General features: G+C 36.3%; 1 protein-coding gene across 1 annotated transcript in view; it reads left to right on the forward strand.

The window, feature by feature from the left end:
- The window catches only part of CNTNAP2 (contactin associated protein 2), a 1529631-nt gene that overhangs the window by 561396 nt on the left and 943347 nt on the right, over window positions 1–24888 (forward strand). The window contains exon 10 of the mRNA XM_065938525.1: window positions 20370–20541. Within this exon, the coding sequence (XP_065794597.1) occupies window positions 20370–20541 (172 nt within the window). The remainder of the gene's footprint in view (window positions 1–20369; window positions 20542–24888) is intronic.

Genomic DNA, 24888 nt, shown 5'->3' on the forward strand with positions numbered 1-24888 from the left:
GTCTCCAAACTGCATTGCATAGCAAAGCTTTGAGTGCATGGCAAATTCTAATATTACCGCAGCAACTTTGAGAGTGGATATGGCATCCCATGTTGAGCATTTCCACACACACAGCCAGAGATAGACTGAAGCATTTGAAACAGCTTCCCTGCCCAGAGAGAGAAAGCTACAGCCGCTGCCATAGTTCCAATTCTCATTTTAATATATTAATAAACAAACATTCCTCTGACCTTAGCTGGAGTGCTCTTACCCCGAAAGATAAGTCTGATTTGGGGATGCTGGCGCAGTGGATCTTTGGAACCTATTAAAGTGGAAACAGTTCACCAGGCTCTGTGTACCTAAACCTGTATGATGATGAATGTACCTTGAAAAACCATTTAAAAACAGTCACTGGCTGTCCTGGCTATGTTTTAATGACCTTTTCAGCTTTTTCATTTGGCAACATTTCATCTTACTTCTGTTTGGCTTCTATCAGAATTTCCCTCACTTTAAATGGTTTTACTCAGTTGTTGCTTCCTGAATTGTATCCTAGGAACTTTTCCCCCTCACTCTTATCAGAAGTCAAGAGAAATAGATCAATCTTCTGTAATTTAGTAAATAATTTTACTCAATCCTCTGTCTTACACGTTTGACAATTACTCTGCATCTCCAGCTTTGTTTTGAGTGATAGAATTAATACTGAGACTTTATCCTTCCTGAAAGTTAATAGGAAGAAAGTTTCAGTCAGTTATGTGATTTTTTTTTAATGGCATCAAGTTAGAAAGCCTGCCGCATGCGTCTCCACAATGCAAATGGTGTCGCAACACTTGAAAGCGTTAGCCTGGACTCCGCTCACCTCTGCATTGCTGCTGATGACTCAGCCAGTGCAAATCCAATATTCAAACTCCTTGGCAAAGCTCCCTCTCTGTAGGCGCCACTTGACTGAACCATAGCTTCACTTCTCTGTGGCTGTCTTTCTACACTTGCTTTGCTGACAAAGCCTCCATTGGTTCACATTCTACCTTACATACATTAATATATTCAGTCACAATATTCCACTCTAATTGATAGAAGAGGACTCACTGAGAAAAGATGAAGAATGTCCTGTTTTTAACACAAGATACTATATTTTTTTTTCCCCTTTGGCTGCGCAGCATGCAACATCTTAGTTCCCCTACCAGGTATCAAACCTGCACCACCTGTAGTGGAAGCGTGGAGTCTTGCCCACTAGACCTCCAGGGAAGTCCCCCTAGGATACCATTTTTTTCAACCTTCTGAATGGCCTTTCTGAAAGTTGCTCGTATTTCCTGTGACTTACATATTATCAAAATATCTATCTTTAGTAAGATAGATATTTTTCTTTAACCAAGAAAAATCATTATATTAAACCTTCCATTTAACTACAAAGTAAGGTAGGTGGTACAAATATAACTACAACCCTGAAAATTGTAAAGTAATATTTTCATATTCTTTACTGCAAATATAGGATTTTTATTAGTTTTATTAAAATTTTATAAAAATGTATTATTTCTGTACAAGTCTATTATTCTGGCAGGTTAAAACCAAAGGAAAAAGGACAGGTCTGATTATCTTACAATTCATTGTTAGAGCATTGAAATATTATTTGAGAGTAAATGCTACTTTGTACAGGAGACCTGGATTTGATTAATGTATCATTACCTTGAACTGTTTCTATAAATGAGCAGTAGATAGAAGATACTATTTCCAGAAACTTTTGTTGAATTTATCAATCTTTATATTAAGTGTAGATTCTGGTCCTGCACTGGAGAGCAATGAGTATTAATCACAGAGCAATAGGGTAGGAACATTTTAGTTTGTTGTACCCAAGCCTGTTTATTTTTTTGGCTGCATAAAGAATTCTATTTTCTTTGGCACAGTTTTATAAACAGAAGAAGATATACATTGGAGACAGAATAAACATTTAAAAAATGTAAGCTGTCAATATTTTACTTATGCTTCCAGAAAGCAGACGTGGGACAGATTCATTCATCAGAAGAAAGCAAACATAGTCTGCAAATCCATTTGTTTTATGTGTCTTTGTAGCAGGTGGTAGGAGTTTAGTCTAAATAATGGAAAACCGTACTGACAATAAAACTCATTCCACAGAGATGAATCTCAGATATTCCAGTAGACCTGCACTGAACACTGAAAACCTTCAGACTATGATTCAAATTTTATCATTTTTCTTCTTACTCATAAAGGAGCAGGCTTTATTCCTATTTCCCCCAAAATATGACTAGGAAGGTGAAAAACTGCCAGTGTTAGTCTTCTTTGAAGGAATTTGGCCCCTTTTAGGTGTTTAATTAAATGGCTGAATGTCTGCTTTTTATGTGTAACATTTTTTTTTTTTTTGCATTGTTACCAGGAAAAAAAAAATTAATAGGCCTCTATGGACACTTATATTTCCCTCAATGACAATTTAACCAATGCATTTATTTGAAATCAGTGTTGTTTAAAAAAAAAATTTAACAATTTGAAGCAAGGTCTGTGAATCGTTTATTTGTTTGTGGTTTGTAATATGCATTTACAGTGCCTGTGCATATTAAACAACAAAGTGCCTTGAAGAAGTGTTTGTCTCCAGGTGAAATTCGTTGACTGTCGGATTTATCACATGATCAGGGCCAGTGAATTGGCCCATAATCTGTACCCCAGAATCTTTTTATGCGACCGCTGCCTCCACGGGAGGATCTGATAGTTTCTGGTTGTGCATGGAAGAACAGAAAGCGAAGGGAGTTGGGGAATCCTCTCTCCAGATCGCAGTGTCTCTAGTTATCCTTCAGTCTCACTCTGGCAAGGGCACACACGCCTCTCCACCAATGGCTGAATCCAGCTGGGGTCTTCAGTGTCAGCTTTTACAGGGAGTCTTTTAGGGGAGATGGGGGTAGAGGGTGAGATAGCACCTGCTTTTGCTGTCTTTCGTGACTCCTTGCACCTCCAGAGTTTGAACCTTTCTGAGGTTCAGCCCTGCAGCCTGGCTCACTTCTCTTGGGTATTTCTTTCCATAGGTTCTTCTGTAGTTTTCCTCTTCAGCATCTCTTTTTTCACTCCTCATCTACTTCATTATCATTTTTTTTTAAAGCAAATTTCGACAATTTTTGAAGTCTATATTGAACTTTTTACAATACTGCATCCGTTTTATGTTTTGGCTTTTTGACTGCAAGCCATGTGGAAATTTAGCTCCACAACCAGCGATCGAACCTGCATACCCTGCATACCCTGGAAGATAAAGTGCATATGCATATCCTGCATATGGAGGATAAAGTCTTAACCACTGGGCCACCAGGAAAATCCCTATTTCATTATCTTTTAAAACTTAGTTGAAATCTGCCCCATCTTTCACAGAAATGTATGTATGTATGACAATCTGCATAATACTGAGTTGAGGATAGGGTGAGTTGGTGGGAAGAGTTACAATAATGTGTGGAGATTTCCTACATAGGCTGAGAAAGTTCAATCTTTTATGAAAAATAAATTTATGTCTGTTAAACTTTGTTTTTTAAAACCATTTCTTTACAAATTGTCAGCATACATGTTTTGGATGCGTACTCAGTGTTATATTTGTAAGTTAGCACTGAAAACAAAGAAGGTAGTCCAGGGAGCTTACGGGACTTGCTAGGAGAGAATTGAGGGAAAAAAAAAGAATTATAATTAATGTGATAGGTGGCTATAATATAATTTATGCACTATGGGCTCCTGAAGCCCTGAGGAAAGGGACCTAGAGTTTGGGGGTAAGGAGGACATCATCTGGGAAAGTTTTCTTGAGGGCGTGGTTCTTGGATTTTTTGAAAATTATTTTATCTATTTGAATACTAGATGCACACATATTTAGAATATTTATAACTTTCTAGTGAGTTTTGGGCTTTCCTGGTAGCTCAACTAGTAAAGAATCCACCTGCAATGCAGGAGACCCCGGTTCAATTCTTGGTTTGGGAAGATCCACTGGAGAAGGGATAGGGTACCCACTTTAGTATTCTTGGGCTTTCCTGGTGGCTCAGCTGGTAAAGAATTGGCCTGCAATGCAGGAGACGTGGGTTCGATCCCTGGGTTGGGAAAATCCCTTGGAAAAGGGAAAAGCTATGCCCCCCGTATTCTGGTCTGGAGAATTCCATGGACTGTATAGTCCATGGGGTCGCAAAGAGTCAGACACGACTGAGTGACTTTCACTTTGTCTTGTAGTGAGTTTTACCTTTGTCGTTAATATATTAGACTTTCTTATCCCTCATGGTGCCTTTTTCCTTCATCTGGTTTTGATTTTCTTTTAAAATACACTTCATCCCTTTTTATCCTCCTCAGAAACAGTAAGTATTACTGTGTGTCAGTTTTTATTCACTCATTCATGTCCAATTCTTTGACCCCATTGACTGTAGCCCACCAGGCTCCTCTGTCCATGAGATTTTTCCAGGCAAGAATACTGGCATGGGTAGTCATTCCCTTCTCTAGGGGACCTTCCCGATCCAGGGATCGAACCTGGGTCTCCTGCATTGCCGGTGGATTCTTTACTGACTGAGCCACCAAGGAAAAAATTTACATGCATTCAGTTCATAATTTGTGTGTATTTAGTCAATTCTCAAAATGATACTATAAAGTAGATACTATTATTTTCTCTCTTTTAGAGAGGAAAAACCATGAGGCACAATTTTTAAGTAATTTAGTGAAACGTAAATTGGACAAACTAGCATAAGCAATATCAAGCTCAGACACTCTCACTCTGGAGCCTACATCACTTCACATATTGATACCAATACCAATATTATACAAGGTATCAATGTTTTTGGATTCTATCACTAAGGTTGGTATATTAATATCATCATAGACACACCAGGTTTTTTAAACTTGTATTCACCTTGCTTATCATTTTCATTTCCTTTACTCTCAACTTTTCTTGGTTCCTTTGTTTCTGATATGCTTCTTAGTCATAGTTTATTGTTAGATTAAAAAAAATCCAATGGCACATCTGTCTTTTCAATATACAGTTCAGTGTTATTAAAATCTATTTTTGTTATTACTATACTTGTGTATGTTTCTACCATCTTCTGTTGCTTTTGGTCCTACTTTTTCTACGTTCTTTTTTTTCCCTCATTTTTTCTTCCTTTGGCTCCATTAATATTTTTAAAAAATATTTATCTCTCCCATCACTAAATGCAATGTTTATACATATATATATATGTGTGTGTTATATACCTATATATATTCCATATTTCCTATTTTAGGGATTATCTTTATAATTTTAAGTGACTATTTTAAAAAATCAAAAGTAACTTAACATCTTGATCTTTCTCCTGAAAGAAACATGATATTAATTGGGCTATCATAACAGGATACCACAGGCTGGGTGGCTTAAGCAACAAAAGTTTATTTTCTCCTAGTTCTGGAGGCTGGAAGTCCAGGATCGGGGTGCCAAGGTTGGCTTCTAGTGAGGACTGTCTTCACAGCTTGCAGATGGCTGACTTCTTACCACGTCTTCACATGGCCTTTCCTCTGGGCACATGGGAGAGATATATCTCTGGGTCTGGTGCTCTTCTCATAAGGACACCAGTCCTATGGGATTGGGGCCCACCCTCATGACCTCATTTAACCTTAATTACCTCCTAAAGGCCCCTTCTCCAAAAGCAGTTGCATTGGAGGTTGGGGCTTTAACATATAAATTGGTGGAGGGGAATAAAATTCAGTCCACGACACTTGGTTTGACATAAAATATGACTATCTCCTTCCATCCTGTATTCTACTTTTGTCCTACAATTTAGTTCAACCTCTTTTTGAACTTCAATAGTATCACTTTTGTAATTTTATGTTTGTGTCATTATTGTATTTTCAGGTTTTGTCTTCTTTGTCAGCTTTTTCTCTCACTGTGCCTTCCTGTTCTCCTCTTTCTGGATGCGTGTTCTTTTCAACACACATTCTTTAGTTTTAATGTTGGTAACCTGCTTCAATTTTGTTCCTATGAAAATGTCTTAATTTCCTTCTTGTGTGATAGTTTAGCTTGATGTCCAATTCTAGATTTGAATTTTACTTCCTTTAGGCATTTTCAATATCTTATTCTACTGCAGTCTGCCTTTTGTTTCTCCTTGTTAATAAATTTCCTGTCTGCTTTAATATTGTTTCTTAGGAGTCATCTCTCTTCTCTCTTGATATTTTTATGTTCCTTGGTGATTTGCTCTTACATTTTTCTGTGTAAGACTGATTTTTTTTCTGATTGCATAAACTATCATTTTATTAATAATAATTGAATTTGCTTCTATTTTCACATAAGATCCATCAATCTATCCCTTCTTTGTCACATCTTAATTCATGAAATTAAAAAAATGCTTGATTTTTGGAAGGAAACTATGACAAAGCCAGACAATCTGTTAAAAGGCAGAGACATCACTTTATTGACAAAGGTCCATATAAAAACTGATTTCTTAAAAATATTTTGTTTGGAAATTATTGTTCTCTCTGAATCTAAATTTTTAGTCAGTTCTGGAAAACTCTTAGACATTCTGTCTTTAAATTCCTTCTCCATAATTCTCTCTTTTCTCTCTTTCTGAAATGTTAATCAAATAAATTTTAGACCTCATTTCATCCTCCACATGTTAATATTTGTATTTTAATATTTTTAATCACTTTTTCTTCTACACTAGATGTTCAGTCCATCTTTCAATTCACAAATACACACTATAGTTTTATCTCATCTGCCTGACATAACCGATGAAGTTTTTAATTTCAACAATGAATTTTTATTCTTGGAGGAAGTATTTGATTATTTATCAAATATGACTGGTTCTATTTAATATTAACTCATTATTTCTTATATATTTTGTTCTACCTTTTATTTCTTTAAGTGATTTTTGAATGCTTTGCCATATTCTCAGTCCTAAAATTTATCTGAAATCCATAGCTGTCAAATTTTTCTCTGTGGTGTTTCTTCTGAATCATTTTCATTATGCATATTTTCTACTATTTTATGTTAATATGCATAGATTATGTATTTAAATTGCTCTGGCTTTTATCTTCAGGAATCCTATGATTCCAGGATCAATCCTGAGAGGATTTATGCTTCCTTCAAAATATAACAATTGAGAACTACTTTTTGTATTTTAATTTCTTGGCTTGGGGGTTATACCCTCTAGCCATTGTGAATTTGAAAGCCATAATTTTGTTGAGCAAACCTGTGGCTTATGAATTCTCAGAAAGTAGTTTCTTTTCTGTAGGTCAGTAGAAGAGAGACAAATTTCCTTGTCACATTTCTTTGCTGACTAGTGAATTTTTCTCCACTATCTGCTTCCACTGAGATTTTAGCATTTTTCGCCTTTATGTTCTAGTGTCTCTGGCAAGGGGAGGGGTGTTGTTATTCCTTGCACAAGTCCAACACTTGATTTCTAATTCTGCTTGGCCTTTAAAATCTAAACCTTTGCATTACAAAGATTAGCAAATACCTTCTGAATACTAATAGCCCAGCATCATCTGGCACCCTGCGGTTTAAAGTTAGTTGGTTTTTTTTGACCCCCTCTAAAACTTCTCTTACCTTATTGGATACATACAGCTATAATTTGAAAGGATATGTGTTACACTTCATCTGGCATTTCTATGTGTTTTGAACTGAAAAAGTTTCAGGCTCCTCACATTACCATATCATAGGAAATGGAATTACCTATTTTTTATTTCTATCTCTTTCCTAAATATTCTATAATATGTTATTCTTATTGTTAAATGTTGTTAAATAAATTATCTCATAGCAGAGAGTTTGTGTTATGATAAAAAAACATTGAGATGTGGTAATAAAAAATTTGCAAATGAAGTTATATGGAACAAGTCTTTCTTTTTATATAACTTATAATAGTGCCAGCATTTTGAGGAGAATTATCACTTTGGGAGAGTATTAAGTTAGTAAAATTTGAAGTATTCTGAAAGTATTTTTCCTTAAGACTCTAATGTCAGACTTCATTGATGAACATGGAAGCATTCTCACAACTGAAGAAAAGCATCATTATTGTACAGAGTACAGAAGTTTGAAGTCTCAAACAATCACACCATCAGTAATAACATCATTACCAACAACAATCCTAACAACAAAGCAGAAGGGAAGAGGGAGAAAGAGGATGGGTTACGGGCTCCTATTTTCAGCCAAGTACCCTTCTAAGCACCAAAGCCAGAGTAGACTGAAAAATGTTTTCAGTTAAATTCCAGAACATTAAATATATTCATATTAGGAGCACGCCAAAGCCAAGTAGAGATAATATTTGATTCCTTAGTATGTTGGATTATACATATTATTGTAATGTGGATAGTTGTGACTCTAGTTTATATTCCTATTTCCCTTTTTCCCAGGTAAAAATACTGATAAGCAAAAACAGTCTTCCTCCTTCAAAATATTAAAAACTGTGTAGACTTTCAAAGTAGGACTATTTAATAAGAGTGAGGAGAATCTAATTCTAATTTCCTTTAGTGAATAAAACAAGTCTCTCAAATATTAAAATATTTTTAAATGTGAGAAATTGCCACATTACTTAATCAAAGTTGTGCACTTAACAGGCTCCTAATGATAATGGGAGAGCTGCAATTCAGTTCAGTTTGGTTGCTCAGTTGTGTCTGACTCTGAGACACCATGGACTGTAGCATGCCAGGCTTCCCTGTCCATCACCAAGTCCCTGCGATGGACTCATATCCATCCAGTTGGTGATGCCATCCAACCATCTCATGCTCTGTTGTCTCCTTTTCCTCCTAGCTTCAATCTTTCTCAGCATCAAGGTGTTTGCCACTGAGTCAGTTCTTCACATCAGGTGGCCAAAGTATTGGAGTTTCAACTTCAACATCAGTTCTTCCAATGAATATTCAGGACTGATTTCCTTTAGGATTGACTGGTTTGGTCTCCTTGCAGCCCAAGGGACTCTCAAGAGTCTTCTTCAACACCACAGTTCAAAAGCATCAATTATTTGGCATTCAGCTTTTTTTTATATTTCAACTCTCACATCCATACATGACTACTGGAAAAACTATAGCTTTGACTAGACAGACCTTTGTGGCAAAGTAATGTCTCTGCTTTTTAATGTGCTGTCTAGGTTGGTCATAACTTTTCTTCCAAGGAGTAAGCCTCTTTTAATTTCATGGCTGCAATCACCATCAGCAGTGATTTGTAACTCAAGGAAATAAACTCTGTCACTGTTTCAATTGTTTCCCCAGTTATCTGCCATGAAGTAATGGGACTGGATGCCATGATCTTAGGTTTCTAAATGTTGAGATTTAAGCCAACTTTTTCACTCTTTTCTTTCAGTTTCATCAGGAAATTCTTTAGTTCTTCTTTACTTTCCGCCATAAGGGTGGTGTCATCTGCATGTCTGAGGTTATTGATATTTCTCCCGGCAATCTTGATTCCAGCTGTGCTTCATCCAGCCTGGCATTTCACATGATGTACTCTGCATATAAGTTAAATAACCAGGGTGACAATATACAGCCTTAACATACTCCTTTCCCATTTTGGAACCAGTCTGTTGTTCCATGTCTGGCTCTAACTGTTGCTTCTTGACCTGCATACGGATTTTTCAAGGTTATTTTACTTTAGTAAAATGTAGATGTATATTAAAACAGTGTTGTACACCCTAAATATATACAATTTATTTAAAACAATACATTAAACAAAAGGTAAGTGACCTCCTCAAGGCATAACTGTGTAACTAACACATGCAGGATCAGATTGGCAATCAGTTCTGCTGTTCTGAAGCCCATACTCCTGACCACTAAGATCGTATTTTCAAAGTATTGTATAATTCCATAGAAATCAGCAAACAACTTGCATAGAAGAATCAAGAAGGCAATATTATTTTCTTTTGTGAATATATGAATATTCTTGTCTATTTTATATGTTATATACACTAACGGTATGGTCATACAGAATTAAAGTTACTAACTATAAAGTCTTTTATTTTGCATTTTGCACTCTCTATGTATGAATACACAACTAAGTTGTTTTTTTTTTAAAGATCACTTAACATTTAAAAAAAGACACAAGGGACTTCCTTGGTGGTCCATTGACTGAGACTCCATGCTCCTACTGCTGGTGGCCTGGGATCCATCCCAGGTCAGGAAGCTGGATCCCACATGCTTCAAACTAAGAGTTCACAGGCTGCAACGAAGATCCAGCACAGCCAAATAAATACATTAAATAAATATTAAAAAGACATAAAACAGTTAAATTATTCAGTTTGGTAATTATGCTTTTATTTTTATGATGGCCCCAGGGCAGAAATGGCTTTTTAAATCATATTGTACAATTTGATTTGCAAATTGCTAACCATCCCAATTTGTCCAGATAGCTAGTGTATTTCTCTGATTTCCTGTTGTTTTCCTATGTTCTTGTAATTTCCTTCATGATTATTAAAAGACACTCTGAAATATGTCCACTATCTTCTAAATTTAAGTTAATTTCGTATAAACTCATTTTATATTTGTTATAAGTATTATATGAGAATAGGAGGGGAGACTCATAGATAATTTTATTTGAAAAATTTTGATCCTCCTGAGCCAATAAAGTTTTGATACAGTGTTTTCTAATATATTGATACTAATGTTTATATAGTTTTAATATTCTAATATGTACATATTTTAAATTAATCTACCTATAATTTCATAATAAATTATATGAAATTAATTTTAATTACAGAAAATCAAACTAATACATACTATTTTAAAAATAATTAAGATTTTATTTTCATAATATATGACATCATATTTTATACATCACTATAAATGCACTTTGCACTTGGAAAACCAGAATATTAGAGGGAAAGAAAGACCTTGAAAATTATTTTTAAATCTTGCTAATTCATTTTATCAAGTAGAGACTCCTAATCAGGTTGTGGCTTCCCTGGTGGCTCAGATGATAAAAAATCTGCCTGCAGTGCAGGAGATGCAGGTTTGGTCACTAGGTTGGGAAGACCCCTTGGAGAAGGGAATGGCTACCCACTCCAGTATTTTTGTCTGGAGAGTCCCGTGAACAGAGGAGCCTGGTGAGCTACAGTGCACGGGGTTGCAAGAGTCAGACGTGGCTGAGCCACTGAGCACACAGTCAGGTTGTAACATGATCAGATTAATATTTTTAACACGGAACACTCAAGTTTCATGTTGGAGATGGGTTGGTTGGAAGTGGGTGGTAGAGAAGGTGTAATGGTCTAGGATTGGATGGTCTGGAAGAGGCTGAGGATTATTTAAGAGGTAGAGCTGACTCAGTGTGATTGTGCGTAGAGGGAGTGAGGCTGGAGGTGCCACGGATTATTCTTGGTTGTCTAATATGTGCAGCTTTTTAGATAAGGTCATTGAAGTTGACTTTTTGAGTGACTGTTGGTACAGAGACAATGACAATGGCTAATACCACCTGGGATCAAGAACAGTATATCTTGAGTTTTGAACATGTGTGAGACATTAGAATGAAGAAGTCCAAGAACTTCTGGAAACATTAGCCCTGAGCTGAAAGGAAAGACCTCTGATGGAGATATCCTTGGAGACCTGTTCATATAGTAGGTAGTTTAACAATGAGTTTCAATTCAGTTCAGTTCAGTCACTCAGTCGTGTCCGACTCTTTGCGACCCCATGAGGTGCAGCATGCCAGCCCTCCCTGTCCAACACCAACTCCAGGAGCCTACTCAAACTCATGTCCATTGAGTCGGTGATGCCATCCAACCATCGCATCCTCTGTGATCCCCTTCTCCTCCTGCTTTCAATCTTTCCCAGCATCAGGGTCTTTTCAAATAAGTCAGCTCTTCACATCAGGTGGCCAAAGTATTGGAGTTTCAGCTTCAACATCAGTCCTTCCAATGAACACCCAGGACTGATCTCCTTTAGGATGGACTTGTTGGATCTCCTCGCAGTCCAAGGGACTCTCAAGAGTCTTCTCCAACACCACAGTTCAAAAGCATCAATTCTTCAGCACTCAGCCCTGTTTCTAGTCCAACTCTCACATCCATACATGACCACTGGAAAAACCATAGCCTTGACTAGATGGACCTTTGTTGGCAAAGTAATGTCTCTGCTTTTTAATATGCTATCTAGGTTGGTCATAACTTTCCTTCCAAGGAGTAAGCATCTTTTAATTTCATGGCTGCAGTGATTTTGGAGCCCAAAAAATAAAATCTTTCACGGTTTCCATTGTTTCCCCATCTATTTGCCATGAAGTGATGGGACCAGATGCCATGATCTTGGTTTTCTGAATGTTGAGCTTTAAGCCAAAGTTTTCACTCTCCTCTTTCACTTTCATCAAGAGGCTCTTTAGTTCTTCACTTTCTGCTATAAGGGTGGTGTCATCTGCATGTCTGAGGTTATTGATATTTCTCCCAGCAATCTTGATTCCAGCTTATGCTTCATCCAGCCCAGCGTTTCTCATGATGTATTCTGCATATAAGTTAAATAAGTAGGGTGACAATATACAGCCTTGATGTACTCGTTTTCCTATTTAGAACCAGTCTATTGTTCCATGTCCAGTTCTAACTGTAGCTTCCTGACCTGCATATAGGTTTCTCAAGAGGCAGATCTGGTGGTCTGGTATTCCCATCTCTTTCATAATTTTCCATAGTTTATTGTGATCCACACAGTCAAAGGCTTTGGCATAGTCAATAAAGCAGAAATAGATGTTTTTTACCTGAAACTCTCTTGCTTTTTTGATGATCCAGAGGATGTTGGCAATTTGATCTCTTGTTCCTCTGCCTTTTGTAAAACCGGCTTGAACATCTGGAAGTTCACTGTTCATGTATTGCTGACTTGGAGAATTTTGAGCATTACTTTACTAGCGTGTGAGATGAGTGCAATTTTGTGGTAGTTTGAGCATTCTTTGGCATTTCCTTTCTTTGGGTTTGGGTTTGCTATTATTGTGGAGAGAGACTGTCAAGAAAATGGACATAGCTCAGGACAAACTTTGATGAAGTACTACCTTTACCTTTACCCCAGGAATGAGGTAAGAAATCAGTAAATGACATTGAAATATTGCTAGAAAACCTGGGACAGTATAATATTCTGTTAGTCAAGGAAAGAGATGAAATGGTCAAGGAGAGAAAATGGTCTTCTTAAGCTCTTCTGATACTTGAATTTTACACACTCATTTGAACAGGAGGTAACATTTTCCACACAGTTATACTTGTGTTTCTGAAATCCTGAAATCTATCTTCCTAATGAGATTTTAGCATTCTTGAAGATAAAAATAATATATTTATAGATCACTGATAAATACAAAAACAATTGAAATAATAAACTAAGCTATTTGGAATAACAGAAATGGTGATGATGATTATCTCTGTTAGATCTTTAGATATATACTTTGGGCATTTTCTGAGCTTCCCTAGTGACTCAGATGGTAGAAGAATCTACCTACAATGCAGGAAACCTATGTCTGATTCCTGAGTCGGGGAAGATCCCCTAGAGAAGGGAATGGCTATCACACCAGTATTCTTGCCTGGAGAATCCCATGAACAAAGGAGCATGGTGGGCTACATTCCGTGGAATCACAAAGAGTCAGACATGACTGAGCAACTCACACACACACACACACACACACACGGGCATTTTCTAAGCACTTACTTCGTAGTTATGTTCTTACTAATTCTTAACCCCCTGTGCTAGAGCATTCTACATTTTCCTATTTTATGGGTATAAAAAAGAAACAGAGCATTTAGTTAATTTACTCAAGGGGAAAAACTTGATAAATGCAAAATTCTTAATATTATATCTACTACTCATCTATTATAAATAAACAGTAGATAAACATAAAGCAATAAATATAAATGACACACTAAATTTGAAAAAGCCAACAGAATATATTAAATAATTTATATAATTAAAATTAACTCATAAACATTACCTCCAAAGATGTTAGCCTTTCACTCGTGTGCCACTGTTTTATAATGGAATGCTAGAATCGCTGTGCTTTTTGCTCTCCCATGTGTTGTGTTCTATCTTTTTATTAATTTTAAAATTAATTTTTATTGGAGTATAGTTGCTTTACAATGTTGCATTAGTTTCTACTGCATGGCTAAATGAATCAGCTAAACATATACATATATCCATTCTGGCCACCACGGTGCCTTAAGTTTAGTTGCCCATTCTATACATTATGTTCTCATTAGTTATCTGTTTCATACATAGTATGAGTAATAGTGTTCTCTTTAAACAATGAAATTTGTTATCCATACTCATTTCTCCAATTTCCCATTGACCTTAATGGTAAACCTAAGTCAAGCCCTGTCTTTTATAATTTGGGTTCTGTGATCTTTGATATTGTTACTCATTCCTTCACTTCCTGGATACCACTCCTTGGTTTTTCTTTTGCCTCTTTCTTGGTTTTCTTCACTAGTTTGTCTTCCTCCTTCTCCCCATGATATGTAGATGATTTTTTGAGTTCCAGCCTTGAATTTCTTTGCTTAGCACACTATACAATTTCTTTATGCAATCTCCTCCACCTCCATTACATAGTGACTGAAAAAAATCATTTCCAAATTCTGATCCCTCTCCCGATGTCCAGATATTAATATCAACCTCAGGATTGAATATTTTATCTTTGATATCACAGTGATACTTCAGACTTGAAAAGGCTAGCTTTTCTCATTGGAACCACTCACCATTTCTCCTCCCCTTTCATCCCACTCCTTAAAGACCAGATGCTTTTTCTGCATCTTCTTTTTCATAAAGGCAAAAGCATCCATCTAGCTGCTCACCCAGAAATCTGTCAGTCTAGTCATCTTTCTCTGTGCAGGACTCATATCCAGGAGATCAGTCAGTTCTGTCATATCTTCCTGTGAAATATTTTTCACTCATTCCCTCTACATCAGCTTTATTGACATACTTTAGATAAAGAATTTGAAATTTGTCCAATGATTTGTCCAGTGATTCTTTTGTAAAACAGCCCTCACCCCCAGTTTCTCTCTGCCAGCTTATTCTGGTAAGATAAGTTAAGCTTATTCTTATCTTTACCAGTAGAAAAATAACATAATACAAATTATTTCCATGCTCAAAATTCTTCAATGATTTTTTGTTCTTTCAAAAGACAATAGTTGAGCCTCTAATATGTAAAAGATCTAGGAGGTTACATCCCAGTACAAAGAGTGAAAACAATAAGCAAACATATGGTATTCAATGTGGTGATGAGTTATGAAAAAATAAATCAGATAAGGAGATAAGAGTGTCAAAGGGATGGGAGAATGTTATTTAACTGGTGATCAGAGAAGGCCTCTCTGATAAGGTGACTGAAAGTCTTGAAGAGTCTTGAAGGAAGTGAAGATGCAAGGTTAGATATCACCTCGTTCCAGGATAAAAATTCAAACCTATTCACTCACTTGATCATTCACCTAACAAGTATAGAAGGATCCATAAAGTCTGAAAATGGAGATTATATTATGTTATAAAGTGGAGCTTCATCTGTTGAAAAATAATTTATTTTCAAATACTTTGTATCTTGGGATACAAAGTGATCAAGACACTTTGCATCTTCATCATCTCCCATGTATCCCATAGCTTGTTTTAATATAAGTAGGTTGGTAATTTTTATCATATGTGGGATTTTCTCAACAAATACTTTTTTAAGTTCATAGAGAAATAAGACAATACAATTGATGTCATGGAACTATTACACTAAAGAGGGAAAAGACACATTCAGAACCACACACACATAAGTAAATAAACCAATCCAGATAAATACAAATTATGACAGATTCTATGATAAGAAATAAGTTGCTGAGGAACTTGAATGAGAGAATGGATAGAATAATTTTAAGTGCCATGGTTTTTGAAGTGGTCACCTCTCAGAAGGTGATATTTGAACTGCCCTGAATCATAAGTCAGCCATGAAAAATGCAGAGAAGGAAATCCCACATAGGAAGGGCTTGGTTTTTCTGAAGCACAGACAAGAGAATGGGATGACTGAAGCTTAGTGAGCAAGAATAGACAGCTTTTTTTTTTTTAATTGTATTCGTTTCCGGTGTACACCAGAGTGATTCAGATTTCTTTGAGGAGGTTAAGAATAGACATCTTTTAGCATTTAATTAGAGCACTAACAAAGTAGACACTCATTGCTTCTGGGTGTAATCCTTCTCCAGATCATCTTCAGTGGATGGTAGCAACGACCTGTATGTTGACCATATACACAATTCCATCTAGACTTATTTCTGTATCTATCTGTATATACTGAAAACCACAAGTGCACACTATAAATTCCAATCTAAACCCATAGGATCCATTCAAGGTCTCCCACCTTTCATTTGTGCCCTCCTTCCCTGCCAGCCCGGCTCCCACTGTCTTCAGCATGTTGATTTGCTGGCTCCACCAGTCTCTGTTGCAGTCAGCCTCCTGGCCATGGCAGGTGGCCGTGTGTTTGGCTGGCTGCAGACGTTAGCTACCACTGGGCTCACTCCTGGCTCACTCTGACACACTGCTTGTTTGGCCCCAGCCTCCACCAGGGTGAATTATTTAGGAAGGCTTGGTACACAGGAGAGATTAGTAGAAATTTTGCACAATATTCCAAGATTATACTGAAACAGCACTAAATGGTTTTGAGCATCTTTACAGTCACTAGCCTTTCTCAACCTCCTAAACATCCCTATTTTAAAATAAGTATAAATAGAGACATCTTGTGTTGTGGATACTTTTAGACATGTAAAATACTCAACCTTGTTGCCTATTGTTTGCTTTTTTGTTCCATCAAGTTAATGTTATAATTTACTACTTAAATTGGCATTTTAATGTCAAAACAAATAACAGCATATTTTTCACTAATGTATATCTGAGTTAAAATTTTAAAACTGTGAAAATGCACATGTTTATTTTGTCAATGAGAATAGCAAAATGTTGGGCCTCAAGTCAGGTATAAGGTTTTTATATGTTAAGTCTTAAAATGGAAATTTCAAACATACCAGTAAGGTAACATAATTGCCCAGTTCACTGATCGATGCAATTGAGGATGACATGGTTAAAATTCACTGTGGTTGTTACAACATACTGTCAGATCCTAGAACCCAGTAATGACAACCAACATATGAACATTACATTTTTTATGTCAAATCCATAGATGTAATAAATTTAAGCTCTAAGCTGAAACATAAAAGAGTTTACTTTTTTCCTGAATATAATTTTTATAATAAGTTAGCAAATTTTAATTGAATTTGACCCTCTATCCATTTTATATCTATTCATTTCTGACCCTCAGTATCCCAGATGCAATTTTTTTTTTCTCTCCAAACAACCCTGCTATTAATCTACTATGTTAAATCCTGAACTTTAGGGTAGTCATTGAAAGAATCACAGACACTATTGCATTAGGAGTTTTTACTGAAATTATATTTGACATAAAGGGAACAAATGCAGAAAATAAATAATATGCTGTTTTCAAGGAGGGGGGAGTGGGTTAGAATATCAGGAATTTCCAGTATCAGAGACAGCATCTTTAACCCATTGCCAACTATAAGGGAGTGGTTCATATTCTACTAGTACAGTTCTCTTAAAAAGTTATAGGATACCTATTAATGTAATTAAGCTTTACTCCATTAAACAAAAGCCTTATCCACACTTTCATAAAGATAAGTGATTTTTTTTGTTTGTTTGTTTTGTTTTTTAACATTGGGCTTCTGCTGATATGCTGAGGGGAAAATGTCCTTAAGATTATTTTTAGAATCGTCATTGTTTAAATCAGGGACTCCATAAGACACACCACTAAGCTAGCTACCTAGAGGTTCTTTTGTCTGAATGAATGGTTCTTGGAAGCATTGTCTAATATACTTTGGAGGTCTTAATATGGATTTTATAGTCACTCCTCATTATTATCTTTAGATCATGTTTTCCTGTAGTTGAAATTTGCCTTGAAGAGATTTCTTAATTTTTGCATTGTTCAACACCTGGAGAGGCTGAAGTTTAAGAAAATATTTTATTTTCAAATCCATTAAGACCTGGCTTCCTCATATTTAACAGATTTTCTCTCTTCTTTTCCCCTTTTACTATAAACAGCAAGAAGGTACCAGAATGCTATGCACAGAAATATCCTCAGCTAGATTATAAAGCTCATTCAGTGCAGTATTTTCCTTTCAATGTTATCACAGTGCTGCTGAACTTTCCACTGCAACATAGTAAGGATTCAGTTTTCTTCCATTTCTGATAACACTGTTTCCTCACCTTTCTTTCAGTCATTACTGATAACCTCTTCAAGAGCCATAAGTCTTCATGGCTATAATTTAATGGACATGTAGAAGTTTCTACTATAAGTATTTTCTCCTAGAATGTATCTCATGTAGGAAAACAAAAGGACTTGATAACGTCAAACTCCAAAATTCACCAGGAGTAAGCAACCTTGTTATGAGTAACTGATGAAGTCTTGTTTTATGAACTTAAATATACCCAGTCCATGGTGATCTTGTGTGTTACACAGCTGCCTTGCTTCAGAGAAGGTCTTGTTCTCACAATAGATCTACCGATTTCGGAATACTTCAGAATAAGTGTGGATATTTAGAGACTTCCAAGTGTTCAAAAATCAGAATCAAGTGATCATCTTGTTAAGAATAGTCAATAAAGTTACAGCTGGATGTTTTCTCTCTGCTAAATTTAGACATTAAACTCCATTCAATTTTATCTTGATTAGACAGATTGAAAATCATATGTATACATACAATTAGTCTAAATAGACAACTTAGCTAAGATCAGCAATTATCTGAGGGGATTAAGTCAGTGCAAATGGGGGGAAAAAGTGACTCAGAAAAGAAAGAAGAAAAAAGGAATACCATATGTTTGACATTGAAATAGAGCCTTATATTTATTTTTTAACTCAAGAAATTTACTTAAGTATAACCTTATTTTTACATAGTACTGTGTTGATAGAAAATGATTGTGTACACTTCTGTGATTAATCCTTAAAGAGGAATCAATTGATTATCTTTAGGTTTTAATTATGTAACCCATTATTAAAGGGATATTTCTTTTGCTTTAAAACACTGTTACTAGTCAAACAAAATAGGTCATTTAAAAAATCACTTAATGGGCAATTTCTGAAAAAGTTTTTTATTGAAAATTTCCTTTTATCCAATTAATGGCACATGTTAATACCAAAGTTGTTCAGGCGTGTCTCTTTGCGATCCCATGGACTATACAGTGTCTCTGCCTGCAGTGTGGGGCACCTGGGTTCAGTCCCTGGGCTGGGAAGATCCCCAGGAGAAGCAAAAGGCTACTCACTCCAGTATTCTGGCCTGGAGAATTCCATGGACTGGAGAATTCCATGGGGTTTCAAAGAGCTGAACATGATTTAGCAACTTTCACTTCACTTGATACCAACCTACTTTGTATAAATTGTTTTTGGTTGGTTGTTTTTTTTTTTTTTTTTTTGCTGTAAATATAATATTAGATGGAAAAGATTGTCAGTAACTTGAGGTTTTTAAGCAGAAAAATATTACCATTTAAATTTGTTCTGGTAGGTGAATTTTGTATGGGGACAATATGAAAAGTAGTTTTGGTGGACTTTGTGGAGATATTTAATGGGATCAAGATTCATTCCTTATGGCCCACAGGTTTTTTATGCATAACATGTATTATGATTTTTTTTCTATTGAAAAGGCATTTGTGGTGCTATTTTAAAGCTACTTTGCAATAAAGTTTTGAAAAAGTTTATAATCTCAACCTTGGCATATGCATGTTCTACTCCATAATAGAACCAGTAATTTCTAATCCTAATAGAAATTTTCTCTTCTTGCCTTGTTATTCATCCTTTTAAAATTTTAGTTTTACTTCTTATCACTTTTGCTCTGTATTTCATATTAGGTACCTTACCTGAGATGGATATTCAGATATTACCTTATGCCTAAATTTATGTTTTTATGTTTCTTTGGGTTTTATAAATTGAGAAATTATTTGTAATGCAAACGTCTCTTTGGATTGAGTTAGATATTAATCCATAGAAGAAATCCACCTTAGCTGATAATAGTAAGTTTTAACTTCTTGACATCTGAATAAAGTGCCCTTAAGAAATTAAGAAAATAGAAGTAAATATTGAAGGTATAAAAGAAAGATGGTTGGTTGGATAGTTGGGAAAGGTCTATAATTGTACATCCTGATCTCTGAAGACAGAGTCAGATGAAGAAGTATAGCAATGAACAGAGGGACAGAGAGATCTGACAGGGTGAAAAAGATGTCAAAAGAGAAAATATGAAGGATGCTGGACCCCAGAGACAAACATTCGCCTAGGTTCAACCCTTACACCTTTCCCTGAAATAATACCCTTTTCTCAAAAGGATTCATTCTTCCACATTGAATACAACATGAGTAGGATCAACAAAACACAGCAGTTGGATGTGATGGTGTGGTCAGGGAAAAGCACCCAGAGGAATTTTAGTGAAGCATGCTGCACACAGAATTGAACATTCCCACTTTTTTCTTTCTCACAGGTTATCTGAACCAGATGAATAACTCAAGTCACTCTGTCCTTCAGCCTTCATTCCAAGGATGCATGCAGCTCATTCAAGTGGATGATCAACTTGTAAATTTATCCGAAGTGGCACAAAGGAGGCCTGGAAGTTTTGCGAATGTCAGCATTGACATGTGTGCCATCATAGATAGGTAAGTGATCTGTCATCCTACCTCGAATTGCTAAACTTTCAAAATTCATGTTTTGTTGTAGGAAAAGTTAAGCCCCGAAATGCACAACTCTATATGGGGCAAGGTGGCAGAAGTCATTGGCCATGCCTGTGGTATATGTTTGTGATATTAGAAGTGATATTTATATTAGGGCATGGTTATATATGACAATCTATGATGTCATATTAATCCATTCAGCCCTCCTTGGTGAATGTGATCATTTTGCACATAGTTTTGCAAGTAACAGCTGGAAATGGAATTCAGTTTATTTTTAAATAAACTGTGCATATAAACTATGCCCACAGCAGAAATGTCTCCCTGCTCTTTGTCTTGGTCATGACTCATCTGCAGTGTATGATCCCATCTAAAGCCCCCTCTTAGGGGAAAAGAAATGTTGAAAATTATTGGCAGGCAATATGGGGATTTACTGATTAGGCTATTTAATGTAGTTGAGTCTGCTTACAAAGTAGACATACTGAAATATTACAAAATCTCATCCTTATAAGTTTTTGCAAATCTGGGGGGGAAACATTATAGAAACTTAGCTGACCTCTTATATGGTGGAAAGATACAACTTTTATATGAAATATTATGGCAGCATTACATATACTACCGTTACATACTTCTAAGAAGTTCCTTTTATTCCAACATGAAAATATTTCATTTTGAGATGTATTTCCCACAAACAAACTATATCTAACTATGGGTTGAATTTAACCTGGTAGATGTAGTTGATGATCTATCCTATTTTCACATCTTTTATGAGAGGATTATTTTATTCTGAAATTTTTTTTAATTAATTTTATATTTTGAAAATTGAAGTTCCATAAGTCTCAGTCTGTCCCCAATAAAATATAGACCCTAAGTCTCTACTAACCTTATTTCATTTAATATGAGATCCTTGGGGAAGTCATGTAGAGACATATAATGAATCTTAAAAATATATACAATCACCTATTATGAAATAAGCTTGCTTTCATATAGTCTTAATAAAGTAGTATTCATGTGAATGATAAATTAGAGTTTACGATGTCTGTAGAATGTAACTTTTTAAAGCTTTAATATGTTTATAAGGCGTAGCATAGTGCTTTTTTTATTGCATTTATGCAAATACAGGTACTTATAGCCTAAACAGTTTATACTTAAACAGAGCAACAAACAATTTTAATAAAAATATATTCCTAATTTTTGAACCATCAATAATGTAATAGTTGTTATTTCTGCCTAAAGCAAGTGTTGGTAATAATCACAAAAACTGAGAAATGCATGTTCTAAGAACATATATTCTTATATTTTCTGTGTATTCATAAATTTTAATAATGGTTTTCCATACAGGAAGATTTTCCCTCTTAGTAATAGACAGAGTATGAGTCATTTTAGTACCTTGTTCATTTTCTATGTCAGTAACTTAAATGATACAATAATTTCTGTCAATAATACCCAAGTTAGTTCATCTAGCTTTTGTAAACTGGCTAGGTTTTATGGTGATGCTGTTATCTCACTCCAAACAGCATGTCTTCTGGGAATTGTGTAAATTGTTTGCTACCAAGGAAGTGTGGGTGAAGTGTTGAGATTTCACTGTTGTATACCCGTGGCAGTATTAGAAGTTAAAATGTCTCCAAAAGAATGAATGAGATTTTGGTAAATGAACCAGGCCCTCCTGGTAAGGAGAAGAACACAAGAGACAATGTGGAGTGGGGATGCAAATTTCAGTTTTAGGCAGGTACAGGAATATATCTACAAAGTGTTCTTTTGCCAAACTGGCATCATGCCATTGCCTGTGTTGCTGAGTGCTCTGTAGCTGACAGAACAAGGAATACATGTTTTTTATCCAGCAGGGTGCTAACCCGGAGGAGTGCCTATGCAGAAGTAATCACCTCTGATGCATCCCAAGTTTCCTAAATCCATTACTGAATACCTTCTCTGCTTGTCTTATTTTTTGAGGGCATTGACTTTTTTTTTTTTTAGGTGTAATTGCCCTGTATCATTATATTATAACTTCACATGTATAACATATATAGTGAAATGTTTGTTACCAGGGCAGATTTCTGTATATTAATTCACAGTGTATGAAATAGCAGATTCCTTTATTCACCTAAAATGTGCACAGTTCTGTCTTAATCTCTGAAGTGTTGTATTTTTGCATGTAGAATTCAGAACTAGATTCACCTTACTCACACCGTTGAGGTGCCCATTGATGAGCTCACCCTTAATCTGTCTTTGCATATGAGAGCACCATGGCCGTTACCCAGTCTTCACACAGCTGTGACCCATCCATGACTCCTTAATGATGCATCTCTGGCTCATCTCTAGTTTGGTCTCATGCCCTTATTAACTGAAAGTTTGCAACTGCCATTCTACCATTTTACTTTCAGACTACCTAAATTCTCCTTAAGCAGCCCTGTACTGGCTCTTTCTTGCTTTTATCCTTTCAGATTTCAGCTTGATTGATTTGAGAGCTATTTTTGAAAAAAATTTTAAAAGGGGAAATTGAAAACATAGGATAAAAAATAGAAATCACAAGTGATTTTTATTAAACATTTAGAGATTATAGAAGCAGCTGCATTGATTTTATGAGTAGAACTTAGGAAAATAATTTGGGAAGATGATTCTTAAAGAGTTTTGCTGTGGGTGATACTGACATATTCTATGGTTTGAACTTTTTTGGGGGAGGGGAGTGGCTTTACATGCACCTTGTTTTGTTTATATGTTTGCTTTCTGAACATGACGTTGAATCAAGGAGAGAGCAAGCATGCCACGCTGCAGAATTATGTGTTTAGTACGATGTCCTGAGTGCATCTATGGTGCCAGGCACTGTTCTAGGAACTTAGGGTAAATCATTGACCAAAACAAAGATCCTTGCTCTTGTGAATCTTGCATTCTGGGAAAAGGGGAGGAAGCAAAGATGTGATAAATAAATATTATAGTAAGTTAGTAGGAATACGTGTTATTTATAAAATGAGAAAAAAGTTGGGCTAATCAAGGAGGGCTGGCATTTTAAAGAGACTGGTGTTGGATTGTAGTTTAAATAGGTTGGTTAATGTTAGCTTCATTCATGAGTTCAAGACCTGAAAGAAGTATGCATGTATACTCAGTCATTCTGTTGTTTCCGACTCTTTGCAACCCCATAGACTATAGCCTGCTAGGCTCTCTGTCCATGGAATTTTCCAGATGAGAATATTGGAGTGGGTTGCCATTTTCTGCTCCAGGGGATCTTCCTGACCCAGGGATCAAACCCAGGTCTCTTGTGCCTCCTGTTTGCCTGTTTAAAAACACTGTTTACCTGTTTGTGGGAGACCCGGGTTCAATCCCTGGGTCAGGAAGATCCCCTGAAGAAGGAAGTGGCAACCCACTCTAGTACTTTTGCCTGGAAAATCCCATGGACAAAGGAGCCTGGTAGGCTACAGTCAATGGGGTTGCAAAGAGTTGGGCACAACTGAGAGACTTCACTTTCTAGCTGTTTACCAGATGGATTGTTTACCACTGCACCACTTGGGAAGCCCAAAAAAGGTAAGAGAATTCACCAATTTGGGGAAAAACCATTACAGGCAGAGAGGCTAGTCAATGAAACAAGGCTGCCTGGCATCATCTAGGATCAGCAAGGGGCTTGGGTGGCAGGTTTGGAAGGACGAAGAGCAGATCCCCGGAAGAGGCCAAGTCAATCATAGAAGTCAGGTCCTGGAGACCTATAGGTAACTGTAAGGAGTTGGCTTCTATTCTGAGAGAAGCAGGGAGGCATTGCAGGTTTCTGAGTAGAGCAGCGGCATGATTTAGCTTACAGTTTTGAAGGCTAACTCTTGTCTGTGGGAAGAGGAAAGGTAGAAGCTGGGGACCAGTTATAGTAATCCAGGTGAGAGATGCTGCGTCCTGAGACCAGGGTACTAGCACAAGAGGTAGTGTGATGTGGTCAGTTCTGAGCAGACTGAGAAGGTGGAATCAGTAGGACTTTTTAATGGATTAGATTCCAGCCATGAGAAGAAGAGAAGACATAATGATAAACCAAATGATTTGGTAACAGCAACTGGAAAGAAGGAGTTACCATGTCCTCTGATGAGAAGGCTGGTGGTAGAGAAGATTAGTCATGGGGCAGAAGAAAAAATCAGGAATTCAGTGCTGGGCATGAGTTGAAAGGTCTGTTGCCATCTAGGTGGATGTTTCAAGAAGGTAGTTGGATACACATATCTCATAAGCATACAACTGCCGATTAAGCAATGAGATGTTGTGTCTGATAAGATCATCACGTTTATCTATTGAAGACCTCTGGTTTCATCAGCTGTATTTCATAAAGAGCTGTAGAGCTGGAATGGGAGAGGGTAAGTAGTGGACAAG

This window comes from Muntiacus reevesi, chromosome 6 (genome assembly GCF_963930625.1).
Source record: "Muntiacus reevesi chromosome 6, mMunRee1.1, whole genome shotgun sequence".
Classification (NCBI taxonomy): Eukaryota; Metazoa; Chordata; class Mammalia; order Artiodactyla; family Cervidae; genus Muntiacus; species Muntiacus reevesi.